Genomic DNA, 27755 nt, shown 5'->3' with positions numbered 1-27755 from the left:
TACAAACTTTATGTTTTGTGACAAAATTTAGCTAAATGGTGCAGTTAAAATATTGACAAAACAGTTAGTTCATCACATGGACTAAAAGTATATTTTCTATTCTTCTATTCGGCTTTGTCTCAGCCGTTAAAAGTATACAAGGAGAAGAGTCACTTTGAGCCATAAATATGACATAAATATTAAAAGTTTACAAATAATTTAAAATTAACTAAATCGCCAGACAGTTTTGAGTTTGTGACACGGAAGGGGTAAAGGTTATAGAAATAAACACACAACCAAAGTAAAAAAAAACACATAACTATTATTTAAAATGTTTATTTCCTGATAGTATGAGAACAAAGTTGATTCCATGAATATAAAATAAATATAATGTAACAGAACACAACTACCAGCTACATTGTTTTCCATTTCTTTTAATTGTACCTAAAAATATCACAACTATCAACTATATACAAAAAACGATACCAAACAAACCAAAATAACTAAACTCAATTACTCTATGATATTTACATCCCTTTATAGTACAGTAAATTATATTGAAAAATTAGTGGTATTTACATGTTAATCAAATAATCATCAAATGATATTACAAGTACTTTCCTATCAAATTAAACTAATATTAACTTGTATAATTTCCTATTACTTGCATAATAACTTAATTTGACAATATTGGGCTACTATAAGGTTTGTAGTAAATGCTTCAATGGATAAAAGCAAAAAAAAGCAACATTAAGGGTATAATCAAAGTTACGAGTTTATAGTTGAAAAATGAAATCAAGGATGTACACAAAAAATACTCTTTTTATGATGAAATTTGTGGGAATATATACTTTTTAGGAACATTAAATTACCTGAAACTAAGTCAAAGCAAATAGAACTGACGAGGTTTTGAAATAGACCAGATGTTATTTTTGAACCGCCAGTTCTGTTTGAGTTGACTATAGTAGTTTCTTTATTTAGTTTGGACAATGCATTAATTGGTATGTTTACGTTAATGTCTTACCACTTAATAAGTTTATTGTTCAATCCAGTGGAATTTTTTCGGCAGACAAATACAATGAGGTTTAACTATCAGAACATCAAATTTTGAAAATGTTGGTTGCTGGTTTTGTTTTAGAAGGATGTTTTCAGGACTTAATTGCCACCAAGTCATTAATGAATGATACTTTCTAACAAAAGGTTAATATTAGAGAGTAAAGAATCAACATTTCGATGATTATTTAACAAAAGGAAATGCCACTGGAACACTGACACGATCAAAAGATTAGGTAGTCATATTCTTTCCAGGTCATAGGTCAGTATTAGGATGAAATAATTACGTTAGAGTTTGCTTGGTTGGTTTTATTCTTATGAATCTAAAAAATTTTGATGGGTACAAAGAAACGCCTGATTGGAAGTATGGCTCACAATTTAATAATGTCCAGTCGACTTTCACTCAAGCCAGCATATTTTTTTAGGTTGGTCTCTCCGACCAACTCAGAGACTAGGGAGTTCCTTATGAGTCGCTAACCAGACCTGACCAATACAGGATTCAAACCCATGCTAAATCACTCCGACCAAAGTGACAACGCATACTTTAAGTCTCGAAAGGTCATATCGACCATCAATAGCAACATAGCCGAACCTTCACTTGCGAGTACGACTGACTACGCAAGTATTAAGTGGTCTTGTGCTGCAATCTGTAATTCAATGGAACTACACTTGGGATTTGGGTTTACCAGTATAGGAAGTTTGACCGTTGAGTCTGACCACATCCAAGTGGTTTGACAAAGAGTAAATACAGGGTTTGAATCCTTTATCAGTCAGGTGAAAGTTGCAGCGTCCACCAGTCTGTGGAAGGGCTTTGGCGGGAGAGATTCAACTAACGGCAGATGGTTTGAGTGAAAGTAGAAAGGGTGATTTTTTGTGAGCTGTACCTCTAATCTTGCATTTCACAAATTTTTACTCATCCTTACATTGAGCAAGTCCACTGAGAACTAGTTTTATGTGAATTAATACTTCAAAATTAAGCCAAGTGACTTAAGTGATTTAACAAAATGGAATTGTTCAGCCAGCTTAACTGATAAATTTAGTCTAGGGGGTAATAAATCCTAATATAGAACTTACAGAGAGAAGGTTGAAAAAAATCATTCACACAATCATTTGTCTCTAAAACCTTTTGTTTGAAGTCCTATAAGTGTTATTTTTGTGACCTTCATTTTTCTTATCTATTAACCCCTGGCTGTTATCTCAGGTAAGCTAGCTTTTGCCAGGTTATAGAGCTCACATGGCAATCAAAAATTTGTCAGTTTGATCCTGAAAAAAGTCGATAGCTTTTGGATAAAAACTAGACCCAGCTGTTGATCTCTGGGCTTTGAATGAAAAGTCCTGAACAAAGTGGAAGTAACAACTAATAACACAAAACTCAAATAAAAACATTGGCCGATTTGGGTAGCTAAACAAAAATGTTACCACACAATTGTCTTGAATAATAACCTAAATAAGAAAAAAGTTTGATATTAAAACCAAAATGTACTTTCACTTAAATAAGAAAATATCAAGTGATACACGTAGGCGGCATAGAAATGCATTTATAATATGAAAGTTGAGCTGATATAGGTACATATTAAGATAAGTTTACATTACCTTCATACAAGATTCCCAAGCATTTTGTTGACAAGTATTATTTTCAGTTATTCAACCTAATTATACACTATGGTAGCACCCTTAAAATGTTCAAACAAATAAACCTGGACTGGTATTTTATTATGATCAATTCACTTTCAAGGACAAATTATATAGCATTTTATGTAAAAAATAATCTATGCATATTAAAGAAAATAGTTATGAGTTTAGACACATATAAAAAAAACTTGTACACACGTTACAAATATAATAGTTAGTTGTTATAATATAGTTAATTGAGAAAGGAACAATAGAACAGTGAAACACCAAAAAATAATAACCCCTAAGATTTTAAACTCAATTTAATATACTAAAATTAATGATTTCACAGTGTTAATTACAGACTAAACAAATTGCCTTTTATTCCTAGTTCTGAAAATTTATCTAACAAATCAGAAGTCTAAAACTATCAAGAGGTAAAAACTTTGGTAACTTTCAATATACAAATCAGCGAAGAGTTAATTCCTTGCACATTTCACTATACTGTCCAATTTTAAATGTGTTTCAAATAAACATTTATATTATTATAGTTTAAAAAATATTGTCTTGTTAAAACTTACATTTGCACTAATCTTCAGTACGATAAAGATGACCATTTAGCCTATTTTAACTCAGTAATACCTTTACGTAAAACAATATGACTGAAAGAGTTACTTAATATGTACATTTTCAACTGTTGTTGTTACAACATAAGTTTTATCGAAAAACTTTTAAATAGCTTCAAGCTTATTCATACTAATTGGCCGACTACTGAAACGGTACAAAATTTATTTCCTATTACTTTATCCCTAATCAACGTCTCCAAGGATTGTAGTGTTGGTGTCTGTTGTTGTTATTTTGGTACGTACGGTGGTGGTTGTTGCTGTAGGTTCGGTAGAAATGGTGTCTATCTTTGTACCAACCGTTGTTTTTGTGGTTTTGATGCTCCTGGAAGTAATTCCGTCTTCCGTTAATCTCTCTGTCGTTTTTCTGGTAATAGTTGTTTTTCACTTTCTTCACCTGGGTGTAAAGAAATTTATTAGTTAATACTAACAATAAGTTTTAAGAGCATGTTAAAACACACAGATAACTCTTGATAGCTCGACATGTATGGGCCTGAACTGACCCAAATGTATGTTGGGTAATGTTGGGTAATGTATGTTGGATTACTTGACCCAAATAAAAGTCAATTCATGAATCCAGGTTATACTTCTCTATTATCAGACATGCGTTGATCAGTTTAGACAATACTTTACATAAAAAAGATGAAAAAATATATTTTATTTTGAGAAAATTGTGTCTTTTGAGGAAAATAAAATAAGGTTATATTATTTTAAGCTCAGTTCATTTCATCATATTTATTTTAAAGTAGCTTACTTTAACTCCACATGATAACACAAGATTACATTTTGCAAATAAGTTTTGTGACAAACTAACTTATTAATACTGCATTAGGTCAAATCATAGCCTCCTCTAATACAAAACCGGGCCAAGACAAAAGTGGTAACGTTGCAGACCCGGCATACTGTAACAACTGTTACACTAATAACAGAGCTTAAGCGACATGTTTATGTTTACAAGTTTTTTAATCCTGTAGTACCATGTGAGTGCGACATGGCCACACACCAACGCCGTGGCCATGTATTAGAGGAGGTCAAATCCATTAGGCCTATATTAAAGAGCTCGAGTTTTTCCTAAAGTTTGATTTGGAAATCTCAGGCTTGCACACCTTTACTCTAAATGAATAGTACATCTCGAGAAAACGAATTAAGTATGGCTGACTGAGTTTTGTAGATAAATCTCTAAACAGCTCTAACAGACTAGAAACACAAGTAAAAAATTTGAGAACACATGACTACTAGTATTTACCTTCCCGTGATCCATCTCATCTTCATACATCTGATCGTAGGAGCGTTTACGTTGTTGTAGCCTGTCCATTTCTGCTTCTTCGTCTACTTGCGTTCTACCCCCATTCCATGTTGTTACTGAAAACATATTTCCTATGAAAACTTGTGACCCAGTTTCCTATTAACAATGATTCGAACCATAAAACTACACGCTCATCATGAATTAATTTAGTAGAGGTATCAATAGCTAAGGGTATGAGAACCTTAAGTAAAATAAAAATGTAATTTGCTCAGTTTAATGAAATGGAATATTTTAACTAGACTTACCATTTCTACCATAGCCCTGGTGTGAATTTTTCTTGAGGTAGTCAACTGTGGAATTGTTTCTACAGCCGTCCCAACTCTTTCCGTTAGATATTCGTCCATTTTCCACAGATCCGTTAGTGGCCTTCTTCGGTTCATCACCGTTACTCATTGTGCTATGGCCGTTCTCCACAGGTTTTTTGTGATCTTTACCATTGATGCCATTATGTGATTCTTCCACTTTCAGCTGACTAGGTTCTCCGTTTTTTTCTGCGGATCTGAACAAAACATTAAATTGCAAAATTATAAGTGAATGTTAAGAAAATGGTCAACAATCCTTTTTATAGCAATCCAGGGGACCCACTGTCGACTCTCGCGGACGTCTGCTGAAGGAAGAACAGATTAAAAACCTTTAAGTGAATTTCCAAATTTCATTTTTAACATGGTTGAGATTAGCCATTCAAAACATACAACAATGCCTGTGAGATAATGTTATTATTATTCATTCATTCAAGGCATGCAAATTGGAAAAAGTTTGAAATGGGAGCTGGAGCAAGATGTATTAAGTTGACCGTCATTATATATTGATGTCTAGATAGAATTATTATTGTAATGATTGGGTAAATCACACCATGTAAAGAAACTAGTGGAAGTACCATAGTTATTGGTTGTGAAGTTAGGTATACACTTGTCTCCAGTCTCATGATTATTATGATAAACTGTAAATAATTCCTCAAGTATTTTAGCAATCTTGTGTTTGTTTTCCAGTTTTCTTCTTCTAAGGTAACATGTTGTGCTATGTCTTTAATAATAGTATTTCAGGAAAGTTAACTTGACTTAGTGTGTGTTTGTACGATACTAGTTACTAGGTTAGCAATTTATGTTTAAAAAATCCATCCATATCAATGTCAGCATTTATCAAATTATAAAAATGAAAATGTTTACTTTGATTGAGAGCTTGGAGTCACAAATGCAACAAAAATCAATGCACCATTGTCTCCAAAAGATTTTTCTTGTTAAATAAAGCAATTTCCTTACATGTGGGTGCTATGTACAATCTGTGTGGCGAAGAATGTTTTTGTACATTATTTAAACACTGACTATGGTAGGTCATAATAATTAAAGGTAAGAAAAATTAGGTTTTCCTTGACTAGTTGTTGTTTTACTTACTGCCTTATATATCTTACATCTTATTGCCTTACATCCTTACATTTTTAACTTCTTAAATACTTAACGAGAAAGATACAGCTTAGAAGGCCTAATCAGTTTGAAAAAATCAAGAAACAAAATATCTGTTGCCTTGTGGAGGAAACAGCTTAAATGAGAAAGTGTTTTTTCTTTGGTTTCAGCTGTTAACTTGGAAAAATAAAAGATCCTTTCTCAGGTAGGTACCATAACCTTTATCCCTAAAAAATCATAATGAGCCTCTCGCTTTCCCAGAAATACAGTTGCATAATACTTTTATAGACGTTAAATACCTTGTTGCCACGTGTAATTCCAGGGATTATGTTGGCAAAAAAAGAAATAGTATGATTGTTAAGTAGTCCAGGGAGCAGCACCTCAAAATGAAGGAGTTAAATAAGTAAGTTAAAAAAACTTCAGGAATAGGAATTCAAATAACTGTAAAAAAATAAAAAATATAAACTTGGTGTAGAACCTAATAAACTATTAAAAACAAATTAAAAATATTTTTGGTTCAGAGTGGCGTTGTCTTAAAAAAAATGGGTGTTCTAAATTTTGTTTATAAGTCCTAGAGTTTTTATGGCGAAGGGTGAGAACAATTGGACCCGTGTGCCACAGAAGATGTGCAAAAAAGCTTGGCCTCGACAAGGATGAGGCATAGGTCTAAAAATAACTAAATGCCTGAGATTGTGCCCTGAGGGGTTTAGGTCACATTTTGACCTGACCTGAAGAAATGTACCAAACAATCCCAGGTCTGTGTCCAACAGAATAGAGGGTACCGCAGTCTCACACTACATCAGGCTGGCCACCTGTGTGCGTAACAGCATTTTCCCTACTCTTCCTCAAAAAGGTTTTATTCATTAAACAGTTGGCATATCATAGATAAGTGTGTATTGCCAAACCCCTAAAATAGAAATGATTTTATGTATTTATTAAAAAGAAAAGAATAAGAAAATATTTTTATGTAGTTCGCTAGTCAAAAGTCATGATATCAATTGTGTTTTGGCCTATATATAATTTTATCAAGTTAAATTTCAGTTTTAATGTCATTAAAGTGAAATTTTATTTCTGCATCTAAAATAAAGTTTTAAACTCATCTGAGGACAAATGTTTTAGACGAGCAAGGAACATCAGTCGGTTGGCCTACACGTTTCCCATTAATGGTTGTAATGTTAGGATCACACTTTTTAAGGAGTTTCTCATCTTACGTTATATTCTTGTTTTATATTACTACCTACTAGTAGACTTTCTTCAATAAGCAATACATGCTACTTTTTCATATTTAAATAAAAACACTCTTGATGTAAAAAAAACTTAAACTAACAGCAACCAACAAAGAGAAAGCGTTAGTGACGTGATTAATAGTTTTACTGACAAATATTATTTTAAAATTTGATCTAGCATTAGAGTATTTTAATTTATATGAATGTATTATTTCAACAACAAATTTTACACAAGTGCCCATGTTAAAACACACAACTTTCCAGTCACCAAATGAACATGTTTGCTTACTTGGCAGCAGCTGTGTCAACAGAGATGACGGCCCAGTTTTGCGGAGGGTTGTACAATGAGTTTGCCACGCTCCTTTTCTCTACCACTTCCGTCACGTGCCAACCGTTCACCACCACTTCACTTTTACACTCATCACTTTTACGAGTACTAGTTTTGTTCGGCGACGCGCCGATCGAACAGTTACTAAATTTCACAAAACTTGAACTTTCTTTCGCAAATCCGTTTTTTATCGGCGACGAGGTAGGCAGGGTGACGGCGGCTTTTTTGGAAGTGGCCGGTTCAGACTCACTGTCGCTCGACTCTGTTGAGTAGGGGACGAGACTCTTGTGTGACGAGACACTGGTCCTACAACAGAGAACTATGTCAGCGTCTCCCTACTCTGTCGCAGCTCTGTCAGTGGACAGTCTACCATGCTTCACTCCGTACTGCATTGCAATCATTAAGGAACTGGTTTCTAAAAGTTTTGACTTGTTCAAGTGAAATATGTGATTTCAATTTGACTCCAACCTGAAACTAGCCTTACCTGAAGACAAAGAATGAATCAAAGAGCTAAATGTTTGACTCACCAAAATTCTAAGACATAAATTTTCAATATACCTGTTGCAAAGTAATGTATGATTCCCATCAAAGCACAGTGAAATATTTCCTTTTAGTACATAAAAGTTTAGAAGTCCTCTTGATTGAAGATTTAACTCGATATAAAAATGTAAAATTTTGTACTATTTGCGGATTTTGTAAACTAGTCTATATTGCCAAAACCCGTTACACTGACCTTGGATTTGGCAGGCTCTTCAATTCCCGTGAGGAGCCAGTAAACATCGGGACTTCTACAGTTTACACCTGTACATTTGAACTTCATTATTAAAACTCCAAAAACTTTCAAATGTACTTTTAAAAAGTTATATGTATCAAAAGGAAATCTTATCGGCTATCCCATCGCAGCTTGAGGCTTCAAAAGTTTCATCCATCGTCAGAATACAATTACAACGAACGTTAATTCAATTCCCGAGACTTTTGCCAGCACATTCCGTTGACGATGGGATAGCCTCGGTATAGGATTATCTCCAGAGTAAATTGAAGGCAAAGATGAACCTACTTTGCGTTAGAAGAGTTTGCCGTTTTTAGAGGAGAGCCGAGCATCGACTTGAGAGGCGTGGTGGGCTGGGAGTGTGAATGGTTGCTGGTTCCGTTGGTGATGGGAGATATCGGACGTCGCATTCCGTTGCTGCAACCAACCACCGTGCTTGTGTTCTGGCTAGGCTTGGTCACCGTGCAAGTTCCGTTAGGTGGCGAAACTTTGCTGGCTGCACCTACCGAACATCTCAACTATTAAAATTACAGTGAATTTTGTAATTTGTACCTAATGAACTTTACCAATTGACAATATAATAAACTGTCAGTTTCATCACCTGGGTCTGAAGTGACTCTTTGAGCCAAAATCTCAAATTTATTGACAGAAGGTTGAAAAGACACTTTCAGCCTAATTGGTGTACTATTTTTTATAAGAAGTCTGATTTTTTTAAAATTAATTTATTGTACTGCACAACTGTGATACCTCTAGTGAGGTTAATCATTCAGCCAAGTGTTTGTTTATGCTATGCTTGCAGTTTACAATTGTTTGTGTTTACTTTGAGTAATGACTTTCCCTTAAGGCTTTTGGACAAAATCCAAGACACAATTTAATCGTCAACAGGTTAATTATAGAAATATAACCCTGAATGTTTTGAAGGCATACTCACTGTTTAGGGAGGGGTTAGGTGAGGTGAGCTCATACATGATTATGTACGTGTTGTTGCCACTGACGGAATGAGTGGACACAAGTCTGACCTGTAAACAGTTAACAATTAATTCAACAACCGAACAACCAATGTATGATACATTTGATACTACCCTTGCAGGAAAAACTGAAAATATGTGCAACTCGAAAATACAAAGCAATGTCAAGTTGAAGTGATATTACATTGAAATAGATAAAGTTCAAGCCAAGTCTGAAGTTATAATTAACATTAACGGTTCTGAAAAAGAGCCTAGTTTACTAGGATGTGAAGGTAGAAAAAAATATTTATGTTTTATAAATGTACATAATATGTTAGACATTATTTCCAGTTGTTAAAAAGGTTGAATGGCAACTAATTTTAATTTTTGAACCTAACATGACTATAATAATATTTTTGCCCCAATGGACAATGTCATGTATTTCAAGCCGGGAACCTACCAAACTGTCGTCAAACAGATAGAACTGTCCCGAGGAGGCGAGGCCGACAGCTGTGTAGTGTCCGCAGTTAGTAGATGGTCCGATGTGATTCACCAGTGACACGAGACGATAGTTGAGTCTGACGCCGGGCTGACTCTGTTGGTGCACCCAGAACCTGGTCAGGTCTAGGCTGGTCTGCAGCTGTATGTGCTTGCTGTTCTTGCCTCCGGTGATGCCAAACCTGTAAAACAAAACCACCATTAAAACTGTCTCCGTAATGAAACATTAACACAATAAAAGTCAGTCATCTAAAACCTCCACTCCATAGGATTTAAGTAAAAGTGGCAATCGGGAGCAAACTAACTTACAATAGAAGATAGCTAATCCCAAATGGATTAGCGGTACTGGATTATTGAAAATGTGGGATTAATGAACATGTAACGATTATTGTGAGAATAGCAAACATAATAGTGTCAAAAGAAATTGGTCGGTGGGTCTTTATTCCTTTTTTTTTTTTATTTCCTCTTATTTTAGAAATATAAAGATGGTAAAACAGAAAAACAATCAAACGTCTTCAATCTTTTTTCTTTGGTACCATACACACACTTGTCTTTGATCTACTCTCAGAATCTATTAACTCTACGACAAAAAAATCGATAGGCCTATTACACGATCTTTACAGTCCATTTCATTACAGTGCATTTATGAGCCTTCAGGATCTAACTTTCTCAGGATCTTTGATAATCTCCAATCCAAGGCATACCCTATACCAGCAAACCCAGTCCTCACCTTTTGAGCTGTATACAGAGGACATTAGGTGGTTTTTCAACAGTGAACTTCTTGGTCGCAGCAACTCGACGGTGGCATTTTTCACACTTGTACGCCTCGTCGCCGTCGCCAAGACGTTCACAAGTGAAATACGACTCTAACGCCTGGTCGAGAGTGGTGGCTTGCCGAATGTCCAGTAGCAAGTCTTGGAAATGCTGGAACGTCAGCGAGATGTTTCGGCACTCCAAACATCTCACTAGACAAACCGTAGCGAAATGTCACTTACTGTATTTTAACACGCTATTACAATCTGACCCAGTTCACTTATCAAATGTATAAGCGTAATGGAAACACAAATTGAATTAAGCTTAGCTAACAAAGGAAATACAATTGACTTGATAAAAGGGCACTTTTGGGACGGAAGGTTTTAGTTTGACTAGAAATGCTGGATTTCATTGAAAAAGCATTTGAAAATAAATAAAAAAAATAAATCCAAACCTATAAGCAAATTAAGTACCTAAATCCTTTGACTATTTGAAGTAAGACAAAATTGCAGTTCAAATTGATCAGTTTAGGTGTTGACAATAATGTTTATTGAACACAAAACACAATTCGGCCTTAATAACAACTGTCAAATGCATCTGTAGGCCTTTATTGGACGACTGAATAACGTTAAACTGCAAAACCTATAGTCTTAATTCCAATAGATTCACATTGCATAGGTTTCATTTCTAAATGACTTTGCACTCCGGTTCTTTGCACCTACGATACGCTAAACTCTATGTAGGCCTAGTTTCTTTGTTACAACACCGAAAAGCTAGATTTGGCTGAATGTGTCACATTGTCAAATGTCAACCCTAGGCCTATTTAAAATGTCCGTAGTTTAATTGACAGTTATATGACGGACAACAATGACTAGTTGATTTATACAATGCTTGTTAATTTATACAAACAACTAATAAACTAAACAAGCTATAAACAAATTGAATTAGAGGGCTCTTAATCCATGTTAACACAAATTCATATCTTACCTTCTGTTCTGAGGTAGCCTCCGAATATTTGACTCAGGGGAGTTGTCTCCTTGCTGTAGCTGTCAAGACTGAAAACACAATAACTTGATGAGTTTACTATTCACGGCTAATTTTCAAATAAAAACAATGCAAAATTTGTCTTCACTACTTTTACTTTATAACGTAGGGTAGTTAACTGGGTAAGTAGCATAGTAAAATAGAAATGTAGATATTTCAAATTTTGTGTTAGGATAAGTTTGAAGCCCTAGTGGCATAGTTAAAAAGCCATGCCCATAGTAATGTGCTAAACTGTTTCAGGCTAGTCCTAGGAAATGAGGGGGTTTTTAGATGGTAGTCCAGGGACATTGAGCCCGCAGGAGTCCGGTAGGGTACTTGAGAGGACAAAATTGTCAGGATCATTAAAGCATGACTAAAGCCAAAAGGTCTAGTTTTGAACTATTAAACAAAATTTAAAAAAAAACAAATCTTGAACATCACACCACCAAGATACCATAAAGGGTAGGTATACAATATATATACAGTACTTACTTGTTAGCCTGCATTATGCGAAGGTAGGAACGGTCCATGCTCTCAATGAGATACCTCATGAACTCGTGAGCATCTTCTTGATGACCATGCATAAGCCTCTTGCAAATCACTTGACAAGAACACAACACATCAGACATGCGATATATCACATCAGCTAACTTCCTAACTTCAACCCCTTATTTTTTAACGTGACCGGTCGCACTATATCTCTCAGATACCGTACATGTTTTCTTAAAATTGTGTTTGATTACTTTAGACATATATTTACCCCCTTAATTTTTAATTTACTTTATATAACAACTCTTTACACATAGATTTCACTCATATATTTTAACACAGTCAAAGCATTTACCAATTAGAAAAAAACAAATTGTCCAAACATACACATTCCTGTATAGTGTATCCATTAGATACAGTACGACCATGCCCGTCACAATGTAACATTGAATTCAACGTTTTCTTTGCTCAATTAATCAGTTTCATTTATTTTTATATTTAATGGAATTATCTAATTTTTGTATGATATAACAGAAATATAACAGAGACATATCACATAAAAACTAGACTGGTCCCGTTTTTATTTTGAGATAAACAAAAAAATAAAAATAGGACCAGTTGCACTGTATCTATCAGATACAACGGAGCAAAACAAGGCATGTGTGCACGGGACGACACTAACAGCGACACTGAGGAGTGTGGGGAGTGTTTTGTGGTGGGAATTTTTCATGTTGGGGTATCTAATAGATTAGGTGCGACCGACGGAGGGTTAAAAAGTACTGCATTCTTTGCCATAACATAAACTGCTGTTACTGTTACTTCTGGTTAGGTGGACCAGAAGTAACAGAATTCTGATGGAAGAGGCAGTCATATCATACAAACACATAAATATAGATTTGTAAGAAATATTTAAAGATTGTACATGTTTTAAGTTGATTCTTTTACACCTATACAGTAGATTACCACTTGTTAGGTCTGTTTGGTTCTCCAAAACAAGAGAGGATGGCATAACACTGTTTGTACTTTGGTAAGTTAACTTACTATTGAGTAAAAATGTGGAGTTCAGGCAATTAAACTCACTAAAGTCTTTACTACAGTTTGAAAACTTTGATTGGTAGGCCTAGGTTTACTACAACTCTTGACGACTTTATCATAAAACTGTTAAAACTTACTTGTAAAACTTACTGTTACTTTAACTACGGTACTTTTAAAGTTGGATAAAAAATAGCTATAGGGTAAGAAAGTTTAACCCTTTGTAGACACCCTGAACAATTTAAAAATAGTTAAAAATCAACCCAAGACAACAGATGTCTTAAAAAGAAAAAAAATCATAGCAAGTATAAAATAAGTGATACTTACATTTTAGTTTATTATAAACTAAATGTGGCCTGATGGAGTTTGAAGCACTGTTTTCCAAGGATGATTTCAGTGTTTTCAGCATCGCGCAAATTAAACAGTCAGTGTGTGTTAAGCCATCTGGAACAGGTGATTTTTTTTATAAAAATCCCATTTAAAAAAATATATTTAATAAATTATTCTGAGTTAATCAAACGTCTTGGAAGTAAATTAGCCTAACTAAGTGTAAAATCTTAGTTCTGTGAGATAAAATATATATATTACTGAGAGCAAGAATCTACCATGCGATTGGTATTGGTAGCCTAGATAGAGCCTAATTCATAACTGCAATTAAGTTTTAAGTTTAAGATTACGTAAGTATCTTGAATTATGACAAATGGCTGGTGAATGGAGTGATATGACTTGTGCTATGTTAGCCTACCTAGGCTACTATATTTTCAGCTCTATCTTTGGTAACGCCCATAAATTATAAAGAAACTAAATTCTCACTTTAAACACAGAAAACGTACTACTATAACCCAGAATGCCAACCGCATGGTAAACAGCATTAAGCGGTTTGAGAGAGCTTTGCCTGTCAATCCGTAGGCAGCGCCACCAGTGTTGCCATGCTTACCATGCGGTTGGCATTCTGGGTTATAGTAGTACGTTTTCTGTGCTTTAAAGCAATTAGGCTATACTGTTACTTTAAAAAATATGTCAAGGACATCTAACAGTATATGGAAGTAGATCTAGATTATATGACTTGTCTGATTGCATGTAACTGCATGTTTAAAAGACCAAATAAAATTCTCATTCTCATTCTCAATTCTCATTCTCATTCTCATTAACAATAAAATAAATCATCCAAATAAACTTGCCTAATACCTAGGTCTACGTCAATATAAGTTACTTACTCAGGGCTTCACATTTGTCTTTGTGGGCCTTATCATTTAGCAACCAGTTCACAAACGCTGGAACATGGAAGAGTGCCTAAAACACAAAATTATGCTTCATTTTAGATGGCAATCAGATAACATCGGACCTGCCAGCCAATCCAGTTATAAAATATGAGGTAATTGCCTATTTCAACAAATAGTACTAAAGGATGTTTTTGCAATCAAGTAGATCATGTGTGTGTAAGAATATCGCAAGTTCCGGCAGCCTATTTTATACTGCAACAATAAATCATTTTGATTCAGATTCAAGGCTAATTAGGTATAGCTTAATTAGATCCCAAGAGTATATTTTAATAAAAGGAAGATTTTATGAAAATCCCTACGGTATCTCCATGCACATCACATTTGAGTTATCGGGACAGAGCAGAAGGCTTGACCAGAAAACAATTAGGCCTAATCAAGCAGCTAAAAAAAGAACTCCATACTGAAGCATAGTGGACCATTTGTGGGATTAATTAAGAGTTTTCAGTGGAATGATAGCCTAGACTAATAAAAGGGAGGTTACTGTACCTATATAGATAAAAACAAAATTTACCTGAAGCGTAGAATTTAAATAACACGTGTTTCCTAAATTCTCCATTCCGGCACCAACAGGAACTGTCTTTGTTTGCCATCCTAGCTGAATCTTTTCCGGATCGAACAGCACTCTTTTAGGTGACGGTAAAACTGCCTTGTTGACTCCCGCTGGACTTGAAGGCTTAACTATACTACTCGAAGCTTTAGAAACTGACGATGATTGCAGAGGTTTAGAGTCACTCAGAGCTGGCTTAGGTAAACCGTTTTTCAACTTTACTTCACCATTTTCAGAGTTCACGTTGGGTTTTAAAACTACATATTTAGATTTCAAATCTTCTAGATTACTGTTAAAAGTGCTGGTTTGCTCATATTTTATTTCAGTCAGTAACACTCGCTTTGTCGATCCTATTAGCTTGGTATCCAAGGTATCACTGTCTGACGAGAGCTTGGAACTGGCAGCAAGTGAATGTGAGAGCGCTGCGCTGATAGGATCTCCTGTTGAGGCAGGCATGATTGCAGATAGTCACACCTGTAAATGTCAACAATTAACTTAGTAACATTTTGTTAAGTTAATGAAAAAGTTAGCCTACTTACACTAGCCGAGCTCAAGTGAGAAACCTTTTCCATGGCTATCTGTGGCTATTAGCCTACTTTAAAAAAAGTTCCCGATGCACATAGAAAAATGAATAGGTGAGTTTACTATAGACTGCTAGGGAATTGCTAAATAATTGGAGAAGGGAGTCTTTCAAAACTGAGTTAGGCTAAGTTAAGTCTTGAAAAGTTAAATAAAGTTACCAAGTTCAAACGGCATGGAATAAAAATTAGTAAGGCTAGGTAAGTAAGTTATTTTGGGGGAAAACTAACTTAACCTACGACAAAAGGCTTAACTTTTAAATTACGGTACCTATGTCCGTCAAGTGATCCTAGGTTGTATAAGTCAGTTGGTTGACTACAGCTGTTTTGTGTTTACAAACACATCTTTAGGTCAATGTTGCATTGATTTATTCCATGGAATGGTAGTGATGAGGTTAAAAGTTCACAAATAACACTTAGGCCTACACATAACATTAAACATTAATTGGCCAAAACACAAATAGGCCTAGGTCTACATAAGAAACGGTACATCGGACACGTGCAGCGTCGGTAGAAGGAACCATAAGTAGTCATGACCTAAGTACCTTCTACCGGCCCCGGACGTGTTTCTGATGTCTTGTTTTTTTTTATGTATTTGTGTTATTGGCCTTATAAATGTTTTAATGTTTCCTTAAGTGTTATTTGTGAACTTTAACCTCATGACGACCATTCCATGGTATAAATAACTTAATGCAACATTTGACCTGAAGATATGTTTATAAACAGCTGTAAGTTAGTCAACCAACAACAATCTAAGATCACTACAGGTAATTTAAGTTAAACCTTTTGTTGTAAAAATCAGTGATCCAGAGGCTACTTATACCATAAAAATAACCTACTTAACAAACCTGAGTTAAACTTATATCAAGATGCCAACCTGCGACATAAACACTTCTCTGTTTCAGTGTTTAAGTTAAAAACTAGCTTGAAGAGATTTTGTACTAAAGATAGATAGCCTAAGATTTAAATAGGCCTAGCCTATGAGAGTGGCCTACTTAACATGGGCCAGAGCCTTGACTATTTTTGACAGAATAAATAAATATTGGTTTCTTATTTGTATCCGGCCTATGAATTAGCCAAGCTAACACCTCCATCAATAAGATAATGTTTTAAACTACGGTTCAACTAAGTTATTGCCTATGCCTAAATCAAACCAGTGTTTACAAACTAACTTAAGTAAGTTTAAGTTACTAAGGCCTACCAAAGTTCAATACTAAGGCCTAATTGTCACTTCTTTGTTTTGTTTTTAAACTGCAATTTTGTAAACAAAAACATTTTTATGAGACAATCAAATGGGATTTGCATAAATAGTTATGTGTCTCACTTCAAACTTAATTAAACAGAACGCAACCTTGGAGTTATGGACAAAATTAGGACAGTTGCCATTTAGACCCTAATATTGGTCACATGGCTTGAAATTCTTAAATCCTTATAATTTTAACTTTGAAGACACACAATTAACACGAATATATTGTAAAATTAAAATAAATGTATTTATTGGGTATTTTGTAGAACAACTTTACGTCATAGATGGTGACTTGAAAATGATCTGCCTTTCTGGTTGCGGCAACAAGGAAACTGAATGCCGTGCCGAAGCCGACTCCAACGTTGCCACGAAACCAACTTATATCTACACTGAACACTCTTGTAATAAGCTAATATTACCTTGAAAACAGCAACACAACGCTGGATGAAGTTAAATAGAGAGAACATTTCACTTAACACACCATGATATTCAGTTATTCTACAGAAAACATCACCGGCGAAAAAGGAAAAGTGCGGGCGGACGTACTGTTCTGCAACTTACTAACGTAGTAGTACTACTAGTACTACTGTAGTCAGTGTTGCCAGATTTGCCGGCGAAAATTATCGTACAAGCAGGCCAAAATTATCGTTTTTGGGGCAAAATTATCGTACACACAATTTTCTTTTATAATAATATTATTATAATGTAAAACAAGCAAGTCGATGATGGAATGGCCGAAATTTTACTCTATTTGTCTCTGCCACCCACCGTTTTTGCTCTACTATGTCTACCACTGAGCTAGAAAAATGAAAAATATAAATTCTACCGGAGGCAGCACACTTATCACACACACACGTCACACGGAATCTGCATCTCTGCTAGAAAAAAATTGAAACGCTGTAAAATGATGGTATTTTCGTTCCGTTCTCAACTGGAAAAATCAACCAGCTCATTGCATTATTTCATTCCCCTACTGCCAATGTACTGACTGAGTTCAATAATTAATTGAAGGTACAACGTAATCTACCCCTAGTACAAATGGCGGCCAACTTCTCTCAAAATTCTCCTATAAACACTTAAGTTGGTAGCCAATGTGCCCTCTCTAACACAGCTGATGGCTTTGCAAGGTTGCCAGATCGAACAGCAACGAAGTGATGTTACTGTTTTTCCATATATTAAAAGTGGGAAACGTGTTTAAATGTATAATAATCAATATGAAATAGTTAATTTTCCAGCCCCCAAAAAATAATCGTACATTATGACAAAAAATCGTACACAACGTCAAAATTATCGTACAATTTTTCAAAATTATTTTTTATGGGGAAGGAGCAAAATAATCGTACAAATACGATAATTATCGTACACCTGGCAACACTGACTGTAGTAATTTAGTGGGGGAGAAAAAAGGAGAAATCGAACCGTCTGCCTTCCGTGTTTTCATTCTGCCTTTGGATTATTTATTTAGCTAGGTTACATTTGAAAGACTATATAAAAAGTTGCGTGAATGTATAAATCTACATCAAAGCCATTGCTTATATATATCTCAAGATGAAGTTTATATAACCTAACAAACGGACAGAACTAATTTTGCAACTGTCTTCCTCTGTCTGATCCATAAAGCCCTGTTTACACGAGGCTAGTAGCATGGCCACCTTTAACTCCAGGCCACGGCCAGGTAGAATTGTCAACGTTGCAAGTAGTGATGTTTAGAGCCTGTCGTCCCTTTAGCTAACATGGCAAACAGGTGACACCTACGGAGTTAAAGGTGGAGGTGCACCTGCTCATTTAATCACGTATTATTAATTTAAATTTAAATTTATGAACATAAGTTTATGAAAAGACTGAAACCAAAACATATTGTGTTCTAAGCCAAAACAATATATAAACATCTAGGGCATATGCTGAGCAGTGTGACTTTTCGTCTATTTTTATCAAAAGATTCTACTGAATGGGCCACCGGCCACCTTTTTATGCAAGAACCCGCCTCAGTGTTTCATTTCACCAGGCTCTGTTTTTCACAGCCGTTCCTGTATGGGGCTGTGAAACACAGAGGACGCTATTTTTGTTCAGACTCCAGAGGAAGGCGATCCGTATTGTGTTCTCCTTTCCAAAGCGTCACTCCTGCAAAAAAATATTCAGATAATTCAGTATCCTAACTTTTCCATCCATCATCCATCTATATTCTGGAAACGTCGTCATTCGCTAAGAAAAACATATATTCTTTCACCACTCCATACTCCAGTCAACCACAGATATTCTTTCCGGAACACTTCAAACCTTGCCATTCCCGTCATTCAACTTCATTTTTCCACAAGCATTTTCAAAGCTGTGAAGACAGGATGTGGGCAAGGCCACACTAAAAAAACTTTTTTTAGGGTGGCCTTGATGTGGGTAAATTTAGAAGTGAGCTATAGTCCATCCTGATAGATATATGGCTGTATAGCATCCGTGAAAACTGGTAGACTTTACTTGTAAACACTAGTTAAATTAACTTGTACCGGTAGTTAATGCTTGTAAATACTTTAGTTATTTTCACTGTAAGATAAACAAGATGTTTAATCAATTAAGTATTAATTTAACTTAGCTAATGAATGTATATGTTGATCTGGCCTAATACATTACTTATTTGCTTATTATATTGACTTTTCAGTTTAGGAACAAGAAATGAGTTGTTGACTTTTATTCTAGCTTTTGGCCATTTAATATTTTATACTGATTCAAAATACTGTTTAACTCTTTTAACAATACGAATTACGAACTGTATCTAGTTTCATATTTCTTTCATATTATCATCAGCAAAAAAGCAAATGTTTCCTGAATTTACAACTGATGGAAGACCATTTACAAAGACAAGCAATATCACCAGACCGAGGACTGACCCCTGAGGCACGCCAACGCATTGGAATTTGTTGTTTGAAATTGTTAATTTAGGTTCTCACTGGAAATAAAGGATATAGGCCTAGGTAGTGTTATATTGCCATACACCAAATGGTGCCCGTGATGCAATTATAATACTTGAATATTATTCATCAAATAGAGTGTTAATTTCGAAGTTTATGCACGTTTTGTATACAACCAAACGTATGGAAAGTAAAATGGATTACATGATTCAGGCAGTAAAATCTGAATAATTACGAATAAATATTTCACAAATAGCCAAATAATGTTACATCTTAGCAAAATCACATACCCTGAGCAATTTCAAAAAACGATTGAGATTATGGTAGGCCTATAAAATTGCTATTTATCACAAATTTAATAGGATCTCAAAACTGTGTTTGTACCACAGATTTGAATCTTATCAAAACATAAATAAATGTATTATATAGCTAACACTGTCCTGATTGACTTTCGAGTCACTCATAGTCCCAGTGATTACGAAATCAAAATTAAGATTCACTCGATGAGAAAACAGTCCATCAATGCCTAACGTTTACATAGAAAGGTTCAATATTCTATAAAACACGAAGGTAAAACATTCTATTTCAGTTTAACAACACACTGATTCCATGAACAACACTCTAAAGAGTTCAAAGGCGACGATTTTTCCGATAAATTAATTTCCCTGTGAGCTTTGACACCGGCCCCTAGCAACTTGGAACAACAAAGGACCTGGTGGTGGGGAAGGGTTGGGAGGGAAACCACGTTTCCCTGCGTTGGCAACACTGCTAGGACCGGCCAATCAAAACAAATCCATCACATGGCTTTGTAGAGACACTATTCAATTGCATGTTTATTAGTTTTCAAAAATGTGTTTGTAAATTTGGCTAGTTGAAAAAATATGTTGAAATCAGTAATCTCATAAAATAGAGAGTTGTTTAATTTACAAGCGTAGCCTAATTGTCAGTAACACATTCACGTTGGCTACATATTAATTATTAGTTTGATAAGATTTTTAATTTTTTTCATGGATATTTTAAAGAGCTGTTATTTTATCCACTCATTTATACTTAGGTGAAATCATTGACACTCGCAGGTTAAAAACCGTCAGAAGAAATGAAAACCCCGTAAATTTTATCAGGGGATAGGGAAGATATCACTCATTGCAAATAATTTTAATGTATAACATATAAAAACATATATTTTGGATGCATAAAGGCTGGAATTATCTCGTAAAGCATTGATAATTTAATTCAACGTTAAAAACTGCACAAAATATAATTTTATCCCCTCCAGTAAGAAATAAAATTATAGTTCATCACTCTGACAAACAGTTCCTTTGCAATCCTAGCTCATTTTCCCGTTGAACTTGAGGAACACCCAAGTAACGAAGGCTTCATACATGTATCGTTACCAGGCTAAAATAGTTCTTTTTAACCCTGGGCCTGGGGAAAAAATCGGTTGGAATTGAGGTCGTCAGGTGTACATATTTCTAAGACAGGAGAAAAAATAGTTCTGATAAAGAAATCGCGTCGTTATCACAATATATATGTGTTTATTTCATTGCATATTTTACTACGATTAACGTCTCTTGTAGCTATTACCTTTGACTATTAAGCTATTACGTATTGAGAAAACCCAGAAATTTCACACAAAAGTTCAGATTGTGAATTAGTTAACTTAAAGAATCGTGCAGTACGGGGAGAAGTATTGTTCATCACCCTAAAAATGTATTTTTAACCCTCATATATTTTCTTATCTTAAACTTGTGTTCGTATCGTAGTCACTTTCGATCCTAGTTTCGATGTTCTCCATTGTTTCCATTATGTTTGTATGTCATAATTTGTATCAATCGTTGTTTTATTTAATAACTTTTGTTTCTTGTTTTGACCACTTTACAGTTCTCTATGTGGATTTTCTTGTGTGATTTTCCAGCTTTGGCTAAATTCGGGTACTAATTTTGTCATGTGTCCCATGGGCGTCCAGCTAAATTTTCCCTAAAGGGGAATTGAGGGTACGGATTACGGAATAACCCACCGTAAAAAGTAGGATTCAGGGCCCTCCTCCGGAAAATATTTTAAATCAAGTACAAAATTGTTGATTTTACAAAGTTTAGAATTAAATCTGCTTTATATAATATGTAAGTTATTAATGTTTGTTTGCAAAATTTTTCTATTTGTTACAGTTTTTTAACGTAGGGTAAATTCCTTGCCCATATTGGTGGACGCCCATGCTCATACATAGTGTTTGCCAATTTCATATTTCGAAACGTCGTATGTTTTACATTACTAATCAGTCAAAGTGAATAATCCTTCAAACAAAAAAAAAGAAGAAGAAGCAATAAAACCCCAAGAGAATGAGCTATTTAAAAAAGTGCTCAAGTTTTCTTTTCGATTGTCAATGTTAAATAATAGGACTGTATCAATGGCAAAGTGGGTTTGTACAAAATTACCGGGTGGTTTGGGATTTTATGGGGAATTCCGGGAAATTTAGTGTTGTGGTAACACTGGTGCCGGGTGCAGTGAGTCAGATAGCCAGTCAGTGCTTGCCCGTGATCGAGTCATGTGAGGGGCTCAAGCCCTCCTCCCTCCTAGCCATGGGGAATGGCATGAACAAGGTAATGGCAATGATAGCACAGAGTAAATAAATAACCGATTACTCTTCTATGCAATTAAGCATTCTGATACTCTATGAACGAATGTCATGTAAATTGTTTGTAGTTTAATTTCAATCTTGTGAAATATATGAAATGCACCTTATTGAAGGTTGATTTTATTTAAATATAGTTGAATTTAGTGCTCTTAAAATATCAGAAAATAGTATTGATCAGAAAGACAGTAGAGTGATTGTTTAGACCTGGAAGGTTGTCATTTATTGTTAGAGTGTTATACATGGTAATTGGTAATACCAATATCATAAGGAAATTCAAATAAAAACAGTTTTTGGTAAAAAATAAAATATAACAACAATATTAATAATTATAAAACTGTTGAATAATACTTCTCCAAATGCACTGTAATCCCGCGCTAATGGGAAATCGTGTCTTAGCCAGTAATCAAGCAACAAAAGGCATATCATTTTATTTTACACTCACGTTTAGATAAAATATACACCGAGATGTGCATCACCAGCTACAATAGTAAAGATAACAATAAGCCTGAGACAAAGGTTAAAATTCGTATAGCGTGGCTGCCTGTCAAGTTGGCCGTTAAAAATAAATAAAATATTTCATACAGATTTTTTTCCATAAAACAGTCCAGTGAACAGTAACTAGGTTCGTTAAGACTTTTCAACCATATGTTCGTGTACTTTGTATTTGAAATAGTTTAAAATTTCCCTATGGTTATAGTTTTGATACCAATAAAAAAAAGTAAAGCAATTAAGAAATTTTAAGACTTTTTTTGTTACACTGAAAATACATGATATGCTAGTTTAGCTAAGGCTAGTTTAACTTAAGCACAAGAAAAATATGCCTTAAATTTGCTAAATGATCGAGAGGCCTTTCTGTCATAAAATCAATTAAACTGATAAACTCTTGGTTTATAGGCCTAAACATTTTCAGAAAATATTTTCCAACCAATTAGGGATTTTACGATTTCCTTAGTAGACAGGTTTAAATATTAATTACTAAGTGTACAAATAATTATATCGTGTTATGCCAGTTTCGAGAAATTGAATTGTTTTCTTAAAGGAATATTTACCAACACAATAGGCTATGTAGATTTAAAAAAAATATTGGTCAATTACTTAATTGTCATTGTCGTACACCAATTATTTATGTAATGTGACAATATATTCACATGATTTAGCAAAATGCAAACAATAAAAATGAATCAATAAATACATTAATAGATAGATATAAATTGTACAATACACACTATAAAATACATTGTATACTAAACAACAATAACAACACTAATAGTGCAGTTAGTTATAATAAATATAAAGGATAATACCAGAAAGTTGAAACACAAAAACTAAATTCATTAAGTTACATTTGAACACAAAATAAAGGAAAAGAATAGTCCTAGGGCTTCTTGAACAAGACACGATAATAAAGAACAGTGGATGAGTCGTCTCGCCTTATCTTTCAACTATATTTTTATAACACTTTGTATACACGTTATTTTATTACATAGCTTGCATATTAGATTTTAAATTATACATCAGAAAGTCATAAATCAGCAAGATTTATTGTACAATTTGAATTGTGTGTTTAAAAATAGCTTACATGAGAGTTTAAGTAAAATACACTTACATAATACTCACATTTAACTAATAAAATAACTATCCCCAAGTTTTTTATTTATCTATTATTTACCTGTTTGAGATGTTCCAAAACTCGCACACATGATATTAGCACTAAGTTGGGATCACGGACATGATCAAGTTTACTATAAAGAACACATATATTAAATTAAAGGCACACATAACATAATACCCCCGCCACAGCAAACCTGCAGACTAAGCGAATTTCAACTTGTCTGATTACATTTTTACTCAAATATTTCCATAAATAAGACATATTTATTCCCTACTAGCTGTACCCGCGGGCTTCGCCCCGTTTAGCTTCATAAGTATTCGCATGGCTCATTCACGTCCTGGTTGAAGTTCGTTCGCTACGCTCACTCACCTTTAGGTTGGAGCTCGTTCGCTGCGCTCACTTGCCTTCAGGTTAGCTCGTTCGCTACTCTAACTCGCCTCAAGGTTGAAGTTCGTTCGCTACGCTCACTCACCTTTTGGTTGGAAATTAGCTGTTGTCATAAATTTAAAAAAAAATTAATAGTGCTGCACCCTGTTGGTAATCCTTGTAACTTTTATGCTGTTGAACATCATAGAACAGAACCAACTTGTTTAATTGAGACAGCTGTTAAGATTCATTTCCTTTTAAATATGAAAAATCATAAGATTAACATGGGGAACTACAGAGCCACTGGGGCGGAGCCCGAAAGGGTCTTTGAGATAAGAATATGCTTTAATGTTAATCGGGAATGTGAGCTATCATCATGCCAAATTTCAGCCCAATCCGTCCAGTAGTTTATGCGTGATTGAGCAACAAACACACACACAAACATACACACAAACATACACACAAACTCACAAACTTTCAGATTTATAATATTAGTAAGATTTAAATAACATTAAACCTATTTAAATAACATTAAATTTAACAAGTGCTTAGGTTTGCTGATACGGGGAAGGTAAAAAGTGTTTTTTGACCATACGTGAATAGTATTGGATGAAATAAACAAATTTGCCAAATTTTATCAATATATATCCATAAACAAGTAAACTACAATTTTTATTTTCTCCATAAGAATTACATGGGAATTTTAAATTAAACTATTTTTGAATTTTCTCCGTGACCGTTAGGCATACAACAGCGCTTCAATATACTAAATGATTTCTTTTTTTAGCTCTACAAAATCGTTTCGAAATAAATTGCAAAATATTTTGTTTTTAGGGTAAAAAAATGGGAAAAACACATTTTTACCCCATAAAACCCCCCATAAACCCCTGTTCCCATGGTCCGATTATGCTGGATCGCGAACTCGTTCGAATAAACGTAGGTTTACACGTTTGTACCAAATTTCATCAAAATCGTATCATTTTTGCTCGAGTTATCGCGCTAACGGACACACACACACACACACACACACACACACACACACACACATATATATATATATATGAATTTGAACGGATGGTGTTTTTGGCCTCTAGGGACCTCAAAATGAAAAAAAATCGGTCCCGCGTCCAGGTCTTACCATGAGTACTACGGTAATAGCTTATTCCCTATATGGAAAATTCGCTAAAAGGCATAATAAATAGTTATACAGCTAGGAGAGCATTTCGTAGTTAATCATTAGCACAAAGAATGAAATAAATTTGAGAATATAATGTCATAGATAAGTCCCCCAACAATATCAATTAAGAGTCATGTCAAATGAATCAGTATCGTTGAAATTCAGACAGAATTTTATGGGAAAAGAACACACTTTTATTGAAAAACATGTTTTATCAAGTTTATACCACTGCTTCTTACCACACGTTACTTACATTTTACTAATAAAGTAAACTCAAGTGCAGCTATTGGCCAGTGTGAACATATCAATACATTTACAAGATTTATGATTTAATTATAAAACGCTATAATATATACATGCCATAATTTATTCCACACTCATTCTATTACGCGCTTCTAAACGGAGCGAGCGGACGAGAATACGGTCACAGACAATAGAGTAATAATACTATTGTCTATTACTCTATTGTGATATGGTTCATGACACCAACTGTAGAAAATGGTTACGCACCCGCCATTGATTATTGAAATAAAATTAAAACCACATTATTCATATGTATTGTACCGCTTGGATTATAAAATTATCTTTTTTGTTAGTAAATTTTGGTACTCTATATACAACGTGAACAAGTATAAATATATATATAGTACAAGTACTGTATAAATATATCGAATCGGGTCGGAGGTTGTATTTTATTGCATCCGAAGAAGCAATGTTAAGTGCTGCCCGTCGTTGATGTATTCTGTCGTGGACAATATTTAATATCTAACCCCTTCCTCCTTTCAACCCCTTTTAACCCTCTTCGAGGACCTTAAGGATGACATAAAGGTCACGGGGTCAGGTCACAACTGTTCACCAATAAATATCGGAAAATAATTCGGGATAATTTTTTTTTTGAAGACAATCTTTTAGACTTTTGTTGTGAATGTTGGCTGTGTAATTGAACTTAACCGAGAAATCGATTTATTTAAAATCTTTGTTTGGAATAAATTGTGCGTATCCATACGTCATTTTAATATGTTAAACATATTATTGTAGTAAACTTACATTACTTTTAGGTTACATCAAAATATCCATTGCTTATAACAATGATGAAATGAAACATTTACACTTTAGAGTATAATAGCATCGTGATAAAATAAATAAACTAAGTTTTACAAATATCGGGGTTTTTGTGTGTGGTAGTAAGTACGTTCGAGAAACGTAAAGAAAGAACAAACCAAATGTGAAAATTTTATGTTTTCTTATCGCTACCCTCAGTACAATATTATTAAATAGTCTCTACCCAAACCCAACCGTAATCTTATGAATTTCTGGAGCACTCCCTAAATATTAAACAAAAAAATACCTGTAGTAAAAACTGGGTACGTACATTATTCTTTTGGAAAATTTCTATTTATCTGGTAGAAAGTATTTTGCCTGACGTGAGAACAAAATGACAGACACAGTATTTTTATAATAGTAATATTATAAGGTGAAAAAATAATAACATTTACACAAACGGAAACCGTTACTCTCGAAAGCAATGGAAAAGACCATCAAGGGACCTAAATATTTTACCATCCTGCTCTGAAAAACAGGTGTAAAAAAATATGACAAAACATTTTAGTTCATTACATTTATAGGGATAAAAGTGCAAATGCCCAATATTCGAGTGCAAACAGATTAACGTTATTTGATCTTTTTGAACATTGTTCTTAATGACTACAATAAGCTGTGCAGTTAGACTTGATAATGAGAGGGTCAAAGTTGTTGAAAAGCTAATACATCTGTGGAAACTAACCGTTCTGATAACATTGGCGCTTTCATTTCCCCTGGGTTTTAATATCCCCGCAAACTTTGCTACACTGAAAGTTAATTTGGTTTCCTGTTTCTGCCCACATGAGGAAACGTTTTTGCTAACTCGCCAGATTATAAATTACTAGTTGCCCTGCCCGTGCTTCGCTACGGGGTGAGGATACAGAAAAGAATAGTTCAGTTTTACTATAAGATACTAAAATAGTATACTATAAGAAACAGTTATAACACACTTACCAGGAAACGTATAGGCAAAGGCTCAATCGTGCTTATTGATTATTTAAATGAAGATCTCTTAATGTATTTCTATAATTTTATATAGTGTATTGCATTTAAAATATATGCAAAAGTATAATTCGTTGACCACATGGCAGCAAGAAACAATTCTCCTTGTAAACAAATTTAAATTAAATAGCGGAACAGCATTTCTGACAACAGCTGGAGTTTCATAACAATGTTTGTTTCCCATGTTAATCTTATGGAGAAATACGAAACTTTAAAGGGCCCTAGGGCCTCACTGTCTAATTATTTCCCTAAAAAGAAAGTTTTCTGCACAACTTCACGTTACGCTCTTTCCAAT

General features: G+C 34.4%; 2 protein-coding genes across 3 annotated transcripts in view; one reads left to right on the top strand and one right to left on the bottom strand.

The window, feature by feature from the left end:
• Positions 1-281: 281 nt before the first annotated feature.
• On the bottom strand, positions 282-18172 carry LOC129002900 (ubiquitin carboxyl-terminal hydrolase 36-like). Of its 2 annotated transcripts, XM_054431016.1 has the most exons (15): positions 18067-18172; positions 17111-17268; positions 14832-15341; positions 14255-14330; positions 13365-13481; positions 12009-12117; positions 11481-11548; positions 10471-10705; positions 9703-9922; positions 9227-9314; positions 8584-8797; positions 7488-7832; positions 4818-5071; positions 4513-4628; positions 282-3663 (listed from the first exon to the last, which is right to left on the bottom strand). In XM_054431016.1, exons 3-15 carry the CDS (start codon positions 15321-15323, stop codon positions 3457-3459), a joined length of 2541 nt encoding a protein of 846 aa, XP_054286991.1. In that variant the 5' UTR covers positions 15324-15341; positions 17111-17268; positions 18067-18172; the 3' UTR covers positions 282-3456. The 2 variants fall into 2 exon arrangements, with proteins under 2 accessions (XP_054286991.1, XP_054286992.1); XM_054431017.1 differs by lacking the exon at positions 7488-7832.
• A 3954-nt stretch (positions 18173-22126) lies between these two features.
• LOC129002864 (dual specificity protein phosphatase 22-like) overlaps positions 22127-27755 on the top strand; it is a 67041-nt gene continuing 61412 nt past the window's right edge. The window contains exon 1 of the mRNA XM_054430964.1: positions 22127-22188. Coding sequence (XP_054286939.1) covers positions 22168-22188 — 21 coding nt within the window. The 5' untranslated portion in view covers positions 22127-22167. The remainder of the gene's footprint in view (positions 22189-27755) is intronic.

The sequence above is a fragment of the Macrosteles quadrilineatus genome, unplaced genomic scaffold, assembly GCF_028750875.1.
Source record: "Macrosteles quadrilineatus isolate MER2022 unplaced genomic scaffold, UCM_ALF_1.0 Scaffold_9__3_contigs__length_116548681, whole genome shotgun sequence".
Lineage (NCBI taxonomy): Eukaryota > Metazoa > Arthropoda > Insecta > Hemiptera > Cicadellidae > Macrosteles > Macrosteles quadrilineatus.
Note: the sequence above shows the minus strand (reverse complement) of the source record. Positions and strands in the feature narration are given on the sequence as shown.

Coding starts and splice junctions, on each gene's coding strand:
- LOC129002900 (XM_054431016.1), bottom strand. CDS start 15,323: ATGCCTGCCTCAACAGGAGATCCTATCAGCGCAGCGCTCTCACATTCA. Junction 14,331..14,831: donor ATTTAAATTCTACGCTTCAG/GTAAATTTTGTT, acceptor TTTGTGTTTTAG/GCACTCTTCCATGTTCCAGC. Junction 5,072..7,487: donor GTTGACACAGCTGCTGCCAA/GTAAGCAAACAT, acceptor TGTTTTGTTCAG/ATCCGCAGAAAAAAACGGAG.